This window comes from Lagopus leucura, unplaced genomic scaffold, assembly GCF_019238085.1.
Source record: "Lagopus leucura isolate 7727_CA_CO unplaced genomic scaffold, USGS_WTPT01 Super-Scaffold_73, whole genome shotgun sequence".
NCBI lineage: Eukaryota > Metazoa > Chordata > Aves > Galliformes > Phasianidae > Lagopus > Lagopus leucura.
In genome coordinates, this window is record NW_024962252.1 from 21,796,713 (window position 1) to 21,810,683 (window position 13,971).

The 13,971-nt window shown below is 39.7% G+C and overlaps 1 protein-coding gene across 2 annotated transcripts in view; it reads left to right on the plus strand.

Annotated features, from left to right (window-relative positions):
- The window catches only part of SMAP1 (small ArfGAP 1), a 94,176-nt gene that overhangs the window by 79,050 nt on the left and 1,155 nt on the right, over positions 1 to 13,971 (plus strand). For both annotated transcript variants that reach the window (XM_042887031.1, XM_042887038.1), the window contains 3 exons: positions 1,335 to 1,465; positions 10,769 to 10,937; positions 11,514 to 11,842. In XM_042887031.1, coding sequence (XP_042742965.1) covers positions 1,335 to 1,465; positions 10,769 to 10,937; positions 11,514 to 11,842 — 629 coding nt within the window. The remainder of the gene's footprint in view (positions 1 to 1,334; positions 1,466 to 10,768; positions 10,938 to 11,513; positions 11,843 to 13,971) is intronic.

Sequence of the window (13,971 nt, forward strand, 5' to 3'; positions counted from 1 at the left end):
ACTTCTGATATGTACCACATTGTCAGATTTTGACATTCATGACTTCAGTGTTTTCAAGTTTATAGTAGTAGCAGCCTGAGTCTTTAGAATAAATATTTACATTCAAGGCAGCCAAAGGGGGGGGTCATTTTCCATCACAGTGTGGTGGAAGGATAAAGTAAGAAGGCATCTTTGAGTGGGGATGTTTTGGACTGATCATTTCAGAATGCAGTGCCTTCTGGTAATGCAGTGCCTTTCAGCTAACAGCTGAAAGTCCTGGCAGATCTTCTGTGATGATTTCCTCAGTCAAGTGATTTCCAGGCTGATGAAGTGTCTGGTGGTGCTGTGAGGCTCCTTTGTTCCAACCTGTCAGTATCCTAGGCTTCCGGGAAGGGCAGTCTCCAGCTGCTGGAACTGCAGTGAGTTTACATGTGACTGAACAAAGTAATGAAAAATGATAATATTCTACATGCAAGCTGACAGATCTCGCTGTAGTCTGCCAGTTAGTTGTGTTCTTAAATAGAGAAGTAGAGAAGCAAAGGGAGATCTTACTTCTAAGTAATACATTTACTCTTCCATGTTTTTTCCTTAAATAAAGAATAAATAGAAGTTGTGCTGTGTTTGTTCTTTGCCAGACAGCAAAGAATGCTGCAGTTGTTTCAGAGACAGAATTGTATTACTTTAAATAAATGTTGGTAGATTCTTATGATTTGCTTTTAATTAAACTTTGCATCTCAGCCACGATCTTTACTAATCAGACCACTTCTCTGTTCCAATTAGAGTTCCAGAATGTTTTAGTTACCTCACATTTCTCTATGCCTCACACTTTTCTCAGTGGTAGTAATGAATGTTTTGTGTGTTATTACTAGGCTGTTACTGATCAACCTCTGCTCTGGAAATAAGTGTTCATCAAACAGTGGAAAATAAGTTCTTATAGCTTAATACAAGAAAGAAGTGACTGTTTTTTTCTGCAATATTAATCAGCTGTTTTTGAAGGTCCTTGGCGCTTTTTGAAGTTAATAAATGGTGATCTGTATTCTTTGTTTTAAATTTGGAATATACTAGTATGTTAGTCTGTAAATGTATGTTGGAAGCTTCTTACAGATATATTTGAAATTAACTACACGTGTGTGGGTGATGTAAAACAAAAATGATAATCAAATCCTTTAATTAGAATCCTAGGTAAGTTAAAATTTACTTTACAGAATCTTTGAATAATGAGAACAATCCTTTGTTAGGAATAGAATATGAGGGTGGTGGTGGTGTGGTGGGCAGCTTTAATTATTTTTTATTTATTACTCATAAAAACACTTGCCAGTTTTCATTTTTAAATACAATTTTGTTGTCCTTTCAAGATGGTCCAGCTGAAACATCAGTTGCAAATGGAGGCACTGCTGCTGCCACCACAGCATTGAATGATGACTTGGATATCTTTGGCCCAATGATCTCTAATCCTTTACCAGCAGCTGCTGTACCTCCCTCTCAGGTAAGTGTTATTTACTTATATCTCTTTGTGTAAGTATGCGTGTGCATGCACATATTTCCCATCAAGAAACTGTTCATGTGGGGATTTAGAGAGAAAAAATACATGCTTCTGTATGCTTGCAGCTAGAGACTCCAGCTGTAATGCCTATATTTTTCTCACCTCTTTGGCCTTCTCTGGTACTTGGATGTAGGACTGGAAGGTACTCTGGTCTTCTTTTTTGATTCCTCCTGATTAGTCAGCTGAATTATTTTCTGTTCTCTCCTTGTTTGATGGTAGTCATAGTTTCTTCTAGTTTATATTGTCGTTTTTTTCTTCTCTCTCTCTCTTTTTTTTTTTTTTTTTTTTTAAGTATTCTCAATATATTTTTTACTTCTTGTCCTCAGATCACTGAACATTAAGTAATACTTGTTCTGGACTTCTTGCCCCTGCTAATAGCAGGGGGATTGGAACTAGATGATCTTAAACATCCCTTCCAACCCAAACCATTCTATGTTTCTATGATTATTATTGCGTTGTAATACTAATAGGACATACAGCAGATGCTTCTTTCTCAGACTTACTGGAAATCTGGAATCTCAAGCATCTTATTCAAAATCAAGAATGAATATCTAGAAAATCTAATATTGTTTCTGGAGCTGATCTGGCTTTTGTTTCATCTTGGAAACTTGTATGTCATACCTTCCTCAAAGAAGGGGTAACATAACCCTGCATGTGGCCCACTCCCTTTCATAGACTGATGACAGTTTGAAAGAGGCCCCATTGCCCGGTTTGCTGTAGCTAAGAAGGGCAATTTTCAGCCTCAGAGAATAATGTATTGGTGCTGAACTTGGCTGATACAGATGAGAACACACTTGCACTGACTTTCATCCTCAGAGCAGCTTTTGAGAGGAAGGCTTTGCCCCACCTGTGGAGCCCTTTTAAGGTAGTTTTTGAGGCTTACACTTGCAGTAGGCTTTCTGTCTTGCCCAGCTGAAATAGGAAGGACCTTATGCATTCTTGAATTTATGGCTTGGGACCTATGATCTGTATTGATTTTTCCTTATCCAGCAGTTCTGATATAAAAAATGGAAGGGATGATAGAAAGTAATTCTAATTCAACTGGCATATCGTAATTTTGTTTCAAGTGTTCAATTTATCACCACGGTCAACTCAAGGCATATTGCCATTGTAGCAAGATTTGACTGTGGTTTTTATTCTTTATCTTTTACTCTCCTCTTACCTACTGGCTGCTGAGGACCAACTTTGTGAAAAATGCTAGGTAGGGACTGAAATCACACCTCTTTTTAAACATAAAAGCTACACATAAGGCAAGCTTCCCTGCGTGCCTTCAGCCACTTGTAAATGATGAGGGAAATGAGTGGTTCGAGTGTGTTAGCTAAGATTGCAAAGGAAATTGTTGGTATGGATTTTCTTGGCTCTTGTGGATGTTCAAAGTGCCAGAAAGAACACTAAGTGCATGTTGTCCTACTATTCTACTGCCTTATGTCAAAATTGATCTAGATAAATACACCTATAGAGCTAGATGTGAAAAGCAGTAAGCCATTTCCAGCTTCACTGAGCTGTTTAATGTATCCAATTTTGTTGTAGATTGGGTAAATTGAAATCTAGAATCATGAGGTTTCCACTCAACCCTGTAATAAACGGACCAGTGATAGTAACGCATATAGTGGAAAAGATTGACTTCTGGTTTTCACTTTTTCCTGCCTTTCTGATACTGAAAGTGGTTTTCTCTGAGTGTAGTTACTGTTGGTTCAGGACAACAGGCTCTGGGGGTGCAGTCCATGTTGCCTAATCAATCTTTTCAGAGAGCTTTCAGAATGTCTGCTTTCTCTTGATTTGATTCTGTGAGCAAGTGATGTGACCTGGCTAAACAAGTGATTTAGCTGTAGAGTACAGGGAATCAAAAAGGTGTTGTGGTTTAACCTGGCCAGCAGCTCAGCACCACCCAGCCAGTCACTTGTTGACATGATTATCTGGGTGGTGATGATTGCTCATGGATTAAATAGTGGGATGGCTGCAGTGAACTGAATGGTACGTATCAGTAGTTGAAGGAAACAAATTGTCTAAAATACATTCCTGTGATAAAGATTAGCCCTGCAACTTCTGTGCATGGGTGAAATGTTCTGAAATGTGTGGTTTATTACTGATTGTGCAAGTTTCGAGAACAGGTATAGCACTAAGTAAATACATTAGGAAGCATTAAAAAAATGGAAAATATTAATCTCAATATTTGGTATCACCTTGATTGTGTTCTCTAAAGCCTGAACATTACTTGCAGTTAACAAACCAGCCAAGATTTGTGTTGATAATTTGCTTTTTTCTCAGTGCCATAATCAGCAGTGGTGAACAGAACTTTTATCAAAGATACAGCATCGTGCAAGATAGAATTCTTGGCTATGTTCCTTTTTTAATCAGTAATCTCAAAGAATATGTAATGTAAACAGATAATTTCCCCAGTTTAGACACAGGGAAGTGGAGGTAGCAGGGGGTGATGATTAAATAGGTTGCTTTGCAAACTGGGACAGAATTAATATTCCTTTTTCTTCTACATCCAAAAAGGTCTTGTAGGTCTGGATGGTGGTACCTGGTCTGGGCACCACTTCAGGAAGGTAGTTGATGGTGCCTCTCATTTGTCAGTGACACGAGTAGTTTGCAATATCTTTCACTTATGATCCAGATACAAGTTGGATAGAATTCAGAAAAGAGTCAGGAAGATACTAGGGACTGGAAACCATGCTTGGTAATGAGAGATTTTAAGGATTCACTCTGTTTAACTTACTGAAGTAAAGAAGTTATATATGATTATGTTCCTTGATTATTTTCTATGAGAAAACAAGTGGGAAAGTGGGGATAAACACAACAGGTTTGTGAACATCAAAAGAGAAGGGAATTTGATGCTGTTCCTCAAATGGATTGGCAAAAACAGCACTTAATTGTTCATTGCTCACAGGATTGGTTTTCCTTTTCAGCTTAAGCCTTCAGAATAGGATTTAATATTAGGTTAGGGTTTGTATTCTTGTGGCATGGTGGAGCACAGAGGTGTACTATTTCAATGTTTTGTTATGAGAATGAAGGGAGGTGCTGTCCGAAAACCTTAGGTATCATGACAGCTGATGTAGCCAATACATGATTTTAAATGAAATAGAAGTATTTATTTTTCGTTCTCAAAGGTGACTTGAGCATTCAGCATTCTGTTGACTTTTTTAGCTTTCCTTTCAGATGCCTTCATTACAGTCTTCAAAAATACTCCAAATATTTCTTCTTCCTATTTGGTATGGCAGGATACTAATAAAAATGTTGCATTTGTAAAGGACTGGTGAAGAACAATGGGATTGCGTGCTTTTTCTAGAATTTTGCCTATTAGCAAATTTCAGGGGTTTAAAAGTAGCTTAACCAGCTCTTACTGTAAAGCTAGAGAAAGGGTATATGCTAGAAAATGACCAGTTATGTGGTGTTCATGAACAAGAAAAAGGAAAAAATGACATGTTTCTGTATTTTGTAAATGTACACTTTTAAAATTGAAGATAAACTGTAAGTATTTGTACAATGTTTTTTGTTACCACACATTGTATAGGAACCAAAGGTGTGCCGTTCTTAGCTGTAATTAACAAATTCCTTAATTATTTTGGACAGATATCAGTTTCAGATTTTGTATGGGTGTATCCTCCAGCAAAAACGTGATCTTCATTCTTTGCTGAAACTTGGAGGGAAGGGGAGAAGGGGGGAATGGTGAGGTATGAAGTTTGAAAGTACCGATTCACCGAAGCACTGATGCTCTCCCCAGGCAGGATGTTAAAAGCCACTGAGATTACACTTCAGTGTTTTGTTGTTTTTTTTTTGTATGCGTGTTTTGCATTGTACTGGGAGCTGAGAGTTGGTTCAGGGGCTACAAAAATACACTTTGGTACAGATGCTTTATATTATCACATCTGTTTCTAGACAAACTTTCATTTAAAGCAGTAATATGTTTTGGATAGCTCTATGTTCTCAGATACTCATTTTTCCCAGAGGTGTATGTACCTATGTGACTGCTGCAGATCAGCAGATGAACTTCAGCTTTTCAACAAGCTGTGGTGATGAGAATGTTTCCAAGTCCTTAGTTTTTGTGCAAAAAAATGATTTGTTCAGAAGCTTGCTGTGCTGTGAGTGTTATCTATGTGGGGTCTTACTGGGGAGCTATTGAGCCCTATTTTTATGTGATCCATTGAGTTGTTTATAGCTTCTTCTTGTGGGGGGCGTGGATTGACTCTGTTCATGGTGACTGTAATTGGTTACTGCCAAGCTTATCAAATCTATTTCTTAATCATAGGAAGTGTTCTTGTTTCCTAATTATTTGTCTGCTTGGATTTGCTCAGTTTATCATCATTGAGACAGTCAGAGAGCGTGGGAAGTCTGTGGACGAATGCCAGGATTTGGTGGCAGGCTGGGCATAGGGGTCACATTGAAGCTTCTTATTCAGGTAGTCACCGTACACTTCCACTCAGTATCCAGAGCAGCCATCCTCTGTATTCCCAACTATAAGCACAAATGGAAGCTGCTCAGGTTTGGGAGTTGGTCATTGCAACTCCCCAGTGCTGTACTGCTCCTGGACCTGCTTCACCACATTGTTCAGAATTTGGTGTCAGTGGTGAGATTATGGAACTTAGAAGGGGTTCAGTGATTGGTAAATTATTAAACTATTTGTTTTTGTATCAGTGGCTGCTTGCTTACCTCTTGAAGATGCCAAAGAGAACTTCTGCACAGTTTAGAATAAGTTCAGTGTGTTTTAACAGTGGTTAATGCTGGTCCTATGTTCTTTTTTATTCATATGTGTTCAAGTAATTCCAGCAATTCAAATATTGCTGGAATCATTGCACAAGATTTTAATTGTTTTGACATCTCCCAAGTGTTGAATTTCTCCTCTTTGGTGTTGGCCTTTTTTCAGTTTTGGAGCCTCTTTCAGTTTTAAATTCTTGTAACTTCTGATACAAGTCTTGATTTTTCTCACACTGAGTGGCAGGAATGTGCCACTCAGCTTTCTTTTCTTATATGTTAGATTCTTGATGAAAAATATTGCTTCAAGCTATATGGAGACATTCAGTTGAAACTACTCCCTGTGCTTCTTTGGTATTACATCTAAAGAATGCAGTACTTCGGAGAAGATAATGAAGTCTGCAGTATACTGTGATGTCTCTTCTTCCTGGGGAGCTTGCAGGACGATGGTTTCTGTAATATTGCAATCTGTGCATTTTAAGATGCACTGTCTTACTTGGCTGCAATATACAAACTAGGATTATCCACGCTCATCTATGTTTCCTAAAGATGTGGTCTAGATAAAGGGGCTTGACAGAGGGAGTGAAAAGTAGAAAGTGTTTGTTCTATAGGAACTGTTTCTGCATGCTAAAAATTTGTAAGCATTAGGAAGTTTCTCCAGACTGCCATAACTGGACCATAGTAACTAAAGATGTACGTTGTGTATTGCAGAAGCCAGAACACGCTAAAGAATTGCTAAGAAGAGCTGAAATGTAAATATGGTTGATGTTGTTGCAGTACTGGGATCTGCATCACTCTGAGACTGGCGGAAGAGAAAGAATCTAAAACAGCTCTTGAAAAGCTGTTCTAATAGTATGCATGCTCACAGAGTTTAGAGTGGAGGTAACAGTGCTAAGAGGCTTACGGTCTGATAGATGAATTATGTAGATGAGGCAAAATAGCACATAATTTGTTTTGGTCTCCAGACAGGTCAGTTGTGTGCTCTGTTCTTAGTTGTTTTGTTTCTCCTAACCCATTACTGGAAAATGTGAATTTATTAAGGTAAGGAGAAAATTCTGTCCTCTGCCTGGAAAGCTGGGGACAGACGGAGCTTATTTGTCCAACTGCTTTACACAAACAGTCTTTATGGAGAGCAAAGTTAACAAGGATGAAAGGAAAGTTTCAGGATGATCAAAAGGAGTAGCATTTAAAAGAATTTAAGGTGGATGTTGAAAGCTGGTGGAAGGATTCAGCTGAGAGTTAGCTAAAGAACTGAGACAAAAACAGCTGTGTACTTGCTAGACTACAGAAGTATTTGATTTGTTCAAAACCTTAGAAACCAAAGCAGCGAGAAAATTCAGTTCTCTTAAACATCTTCATATGATCTGGGTGATGGGGGCAGAGTGCACCCTCAGCAAGTTTGGAGATAACATAAAGCTGGGAGGAGTGGCTGGCACATCAGAAGGCTGCACTGCCATTCAGAAGAACCTGGACAGGCTGGAGAGCTGGGCTGGCAGAATCCTTATGAGGTTCAACAGAGAGAAGTTCAGAGTCCTGCACCTGGGGAGCAGCAACCCCAGGCTACCAGGGCATGCTGGGTGCCACCATCTAGAAAGTGGTCTGGCAGAAAAGGCCCTGGGTGTCCTGGTGGGCACCAAGGTGAACTTGAGCCAGCAATGGGCCTGTGCTGCCAAGAAAACTAATGGTATTCTGGAATTCATTAGGTGGAACATTGCCAGCAGGTCTAGGGAGGTGATCCTTCACCTCTGCTCAGCATTGGTAAGGCCAAACTGTGAATATTGAGACCAGTTCAGGGCTCCCCAGTACAAGAGAGATGTGAACAGACAGACTAGAGAGAGTCCAGCAGTGGGGCCAGTATGTTGATTTAAGAGACTGTAGCATCTCTGCTATTAGGAGAGGCTGAGAGTCTGGAAAAGAGGAGGCTCAGGGAGATCTCATCTGTGCCCACAAATACCTGAAGGAAGGGTGCAAAGAGGACATAGCCAGGCTCTGCTCAGTGGTACCCAGTGCCAGGACATGAGGCAGTGGGCACAAACTAGAATGCTCTGATCACCAAGAGCACTGATGGAGCACTGGCACACACTGCCCAGAGATGTTGTGGAATCTCCTCCTCAGAGATTTCCAAAGGCCATCTGGACTGCTACAGCTGTCAGACCAACTTAAAATCTTCAGGACACCATGAACTTTATTTATTATTTTGTAATATTTAGGGAATTTAAAGCCAAAATCAAAATATTAATTTTTAGTCTCCTGTGTTAACCTAAACTTCTGCTGTCAGCCATGTGCAGTTGTTATGGCAGATGGTAAATGTGATGGATTCAACCACCATATTTATGGCTCTGGCACATATGGCTGATATTTTATGGTAGAAATTTCCTTTTCTTAGGTATTACGCTTTACAGGTAATAAATAAGCTGTCAGTGATTAAACCAATGTATGTTTGAACATGAAACATATTTAAGATAAATGCTAGTAATAAGCGGTAAGTTGCACTACACGCTGCTGAGCTGTTTCATATTTCCTAACTACCTGATGAGCGTTGAGCTTTGGTGTAGTGATGGAGGGCATTGCACACAGCTTTTCTTAAGGGCATAATGTTGTTTGTATTCAAGACATACTTTCACAGTGTCTTGGATAGCATGAGAATAGGAGGCATGTGAAAATCATGTCCTTGTTTAAGTTGAATGCCGCCCTCTGTTTCCTTGCCATGCAGTTTGTGTTATCTGCCATTTTTTTCGCTGTTGAACACTTGAGGGAGTGCTTCTTCAGTGCCTTTGAATCTTCTTAGAATCTTCCTAAAATAAACTGAATTAACAGATATTAAATGGACGTTTAATCTCGTGACATAAACATGGTAAATGTTTATCATCTGTCCCCTGGGCCTTCAGCTGTCCCTTCTTCTGCGTAAAGTATGTGCAAGTATGATGTGCTTTATTTCACTAATGCACGTAAAGGTAACAGCATTTCATGTATCCAGAGAAGAACAGTCTGATGCTGTTCATTTAGAATAGAAACCAACCATACATGAAAACAGAACAAGGAAAGAAAAAAAAAAAAAAAAAAAAAACAGGAAAAAAAAACAGGAAAAAAAACCAACAGGCACATCTACTGTTCTCCCTTCTAGAAAAATCAAACCTCCTCCTTACTGCAGTATGAGCAGCAGTGAGGAGCTGCCTCTCTTAGCTCACTTCTGCTGTTTCAGTGTCTTTCTCTGAACACATCTGTTGTATAGTGGCTGATGCATTACTAGGAGAATGTATAACAGCTCAGTACTGGGACTTCTGGAAAAAAAAAACAAACACAACTACCAAGGGTGGGCTTCTACCTGAATACAGATTGAAATCCATCGCTAGTGTTTTCAAAAAGATTCTGCCAGAATGACAGTTCTCTCAGTTTGAGCAGGCTTCCTACTAGTCGCTGAAACCAATTGTTTTCAATTTGCAATCAGAATTTTGTCAGTAATAAGCAAGAGGCAGTAGCTTTATGAGCATGTGAACCAGGCTGAGCAGCGAGGCTGTTGCTGTAAGCAGGAGCAGAGGTGTGCTAGAGCAGCTGCGTGTTTCGGGGTGGCTTCTGGTCTGACTGCTGTAGGATGGCAGCAGAGGTGGATCTGGCTGTAGAGCCAGGCTCCTCATTGTGGTTTAATGCAAGTAGTTTTCTCCTCTGTTGTTAACCTAAACACCACCATGCCCCTAACCGTGTCCCCAACCAGGTGGCACCGTTTCGGTAGGCCGTAACTCTCCCTGCGCCTCAGGTTAGTTTGGATTGGAAGTTCCCACAGGTAACAAGACTCATTTGTTTCAAGGAATATCACAGGAATACAATGTATTGCTTCTTTGCCTAAGCACTATGGAAGTATATGTGTATCAGGAGCAGCCAAATGTTGGGTGCAGCTTGGTTGTAAAACAAGTTGAACAATAGAGAGCCTGACAGCCTGAGTGTACTGTAGTAGCTCAATCCTGGCATGCAGTAAGCTGGAGATCATCACGTTTTCTTAATAAAGCAAGTGTGCTTACAGAGCTCTAAGCCAATTACACTGTATTTTAGAAGTTGTTTACTTTATCAGTTGAAATTTTACTTCTGCCTTTTTTCCAAAAATATTATCCCCTTAGCTGAAGTGTCTAAAACACCACATCTTTTGTGTTAGCTCCTCTCATTTATTCTGCTTATGAGAGGATTAATGAGATGTGAATTGTAATCTCCTTGTTGATTTCCTAATTATTTTCCATAATCTGGCTATAGCTCAGGATTTTTGCTGCTCACTGATAAAGATGTAGGAGCAGCAGGAAGGAACAATCTGTGTGTAGTCTCTGGAGTTGGTCAGGGCTTTAATTTGGTTCTGTAACCTCAGCCCAATGTTCTGTTCTTTCCCTATTGTATGTACTGCTGTCTTAGGTGATACTGCATCTTGGCAGATCCTCATTCACTTAAATTTATTTTCAGTAAATGAATGGGTTTTTGTGTGGTTCTGGGATGAGGAGTGCAGTAAATACTTAATGTAACAATGTTGCTGGTTTCCCTCAGCATTCTGTCCTGACCTTTATTTCCCAGAGCACTTCTGCCAAACCAGCAGCTGCCACCTTGTCTGCAGCAGCAGGAGATCTCGATCTGTTCACTGAGCAAACAACAAAATCAGAAGAGTCGGCAAAGAAACAGCTCTCCAAGGACTCCATCTTGTCACTGTATGGCACAGGAACCATGCAACAGCAGAGTGCACCAGGTAAATCATTTGGCACATGTTTATGATGAAATTCTATTTTATGCTTTGCCCAGCAATACCATCGTCTCCTACAAGTATAAGACAGAGGTGGGGGCACACTGCCATTGTATTCAAATGAACTGTGTTTTTACTATTACAAACATGGGAAGATTACTGAAATGTTAATACCAAAGCTATAGAACAAAACAGTGTGTGATTATTTAATCAAGGGTGCATGTAACTGACAGATCTGTGAATTCAGCTCCTGCTGCGCAACTCATTGCTTAGGGTCTGAGCCTCTGCAGCAGGCCACTGGGGTGAGTGCAGAGCTGTCAGGTTTGATTTCTGCGGTGTTTGTAGGAAAACAGACTTCTAGTACAGTGATTAAAGACCCACTTACCTCAGGGATTTGCCAAACTCTCTCTATGGTGGTGAATCCTTTTCTGGTGAGAGATTTTACAGGAACTAAACTAACAGCACTGACATACAGCTGGACAAAGTTATCCTTTAAAATTGTTTTGATGCACCTAATGCTTTTGGGGGGGAGGGAGAAGATCACAAAGCACTTTCCCTGAAGTCTTCCTTTCTCGGATCCAGGTATGTTCATGGGCTCCTCCACTATGCCATTCACCACACAGCCATCGACTCATTTTCAAGGTTTCCCAGCCATGGGAGTTCCTGTGCCTGCAGCCACCGGGATGATGGGAAGCATGATGGGACAATCGGTGCCAGTCATGGGGCAGAGCACAGGGGTGATGGTAGGAATGGGAATGCCCAATGGATTTACTGGTACGACACAAACTGGTGTGATAGGACTTCCTCAGAATGTCGTTGGACCTCAAGGTGGAATGGTGGGACAAATGGTTACTCCGCAGAATAAGTACGGATTGCAACAAAATCAGCAAGCTCAATGGAACCTCACCCAGGTAAATGCTCGTTATTCCCAGATCAGGGTGTTTGAAAAAACATCTCCCTTTCAGATACAAACTGCCTAGCTGTAGGAGGAAAGCTGCAGTGGAGCCAAGTTACAGACTGCTGGACTATGAATTGCTCAGACACGCAAGGAAGAAAATCAATGAAGAAATAAATTAAAGATAACCAATATATAAGCACAGAATAAACTCTGCTGAGGGAGACCAAACTCAGTTTTCTGCTGCTGTAGCCAGTCTCAACCTGGCATCTGAATTAGGTAAAGAAACAGCTTCACTTTAGTTATGCCACACCAAAGCGTAAACACAGCAGTGTAACTAAGAACAGAATTGAATGGCTCAAGGATGGCTATTAACAATTAATACTTTCATTTCCAAGCTTCGAGATAGATTTCAGTGGAACGTGCAGTTTTCTGCACTGTGATGTGCTACTGTAGATAATTTGCTTAGAGTCATCTATTATTTATCTGTAGCATTTCCACGCTTTTATTTCTTAAACATGTTTAAAAGGTTTTCTAGAAGCATTAATGTATGCTTAGTACTATATTGATACATTATCCAAGGAAACATCCTAAAATCATGTAGTTGGGAGCTTATTTTTAAAAAAGTCAACTTGAGCAACGATTTTTTTTCAGATTTTTTCACTAGATGAACCACACAATAATTGCATGCTGCTTACTCTACTGATTCATGAAGTGTACCTTAATGACTTAGCTATACTAATTAAGATTTGTGGTGTGAGCAGTTGTGTGGGTTTTTACATAGATAAAATAGCCTCTCTCTGAAAACACAGACTGTTCTCCACTTTGAAAAGTAGTTTCTTAAAGGTGAGAATTTCAAAATGTCACATGAAAGATATCTAAGGACAGTAGTCCACAGATCTTTTTGAAGGTGCCTAACTTTAAAAAGGTCCCATAAATAAAAATCTTGCTTGTTATGTGTATTAAAAGCTGGCTCATAAGACAAAGTCTTAAACACTTCTGTACTACTTGCATATCACATAATATTATCATTATGCTGATATCCCACAGTTGCTAGGGGAAGCATGCTTCAGTTCTAAGGTGGGAGAGCATGTTTACTTCCCAGAACAGCTTGCTTTATGTACTCTGCTCCTTCAGAATTCTGCTCAAAAGAGATGAACAACTAGGTGAAGCATTTTTAATCTCCATGTCCAGGCCATGGCTGTCATTACTGCAACCTTTTCACATGTCTGAATGCACACGGTGTTGATTCTGGAATATTACTTTGCAGGTCATTTAACAACTTTTTCACCAGTTGTTTCACAGTTTCCTTTTGTACCCTGGTATTGTGCAATCCTGTTTACATGAATTCTCATTTTTAGCTAATCTTCAATCTAATATTGCCTATACAACTGGAACATCTGTGTTTGCCAACTGATTTCACCCTCAGATTCCTTAAGAATTTGGACATCTTTACTCTGTCTATGCAGACTGGTTTTTGGCTTGTCTGCATTTGTGTTTTAGAAGATAACAGGCAGTTATTTTAAGATTGTTATGCTGAGCACTGAAATTTACAGCAAATTCATAATGTTTTCTGAGAGCAGAAGTATTTTAGCATCCTCCTTACAATGAACGTGAATTCTGAACTGTTTCCAAATTCTAATTAGTTATCTTTCTTAATTTCATGTGAACTGTTTGACTCGTTTTAAAGAAGTCACAGTATCTTGAGTAGCTTCTTTAGCAAAATATGCCTCTATTTATAGAGAGTAGTCAAGTTTATAAGTCTGTGTCATTGGTTGCTGACTAAATGGACAATTAATATAAAACAAAACAACATGAAATAGCGGTGCAGTCAAGATATTTTGAGGGCTCCAAAGAAATACTGCAGAAACAAAAACCATCATCTGGAGTTGCAAATGTAGACAAGGCTTTGCTACTTGCTTGGATGTTTCTTCAGTAAAATTGCCAAAATTCTGTTGGTTAGCTCTGAAAGTTGAAAGAGAGCTCCTATCAGCAGAAGTACATCGGGCTCCCTTGTCACAAGCTCTGTGTTCACTACTAGAATTCACTAGTTGAATGCTGTACAGCCTTCTCATACACTGCCAGTCAGCTGCTGTATCACAGCGATCACCTGAACAGAAACTGGATCTAGAGGAGCTGGTGCCC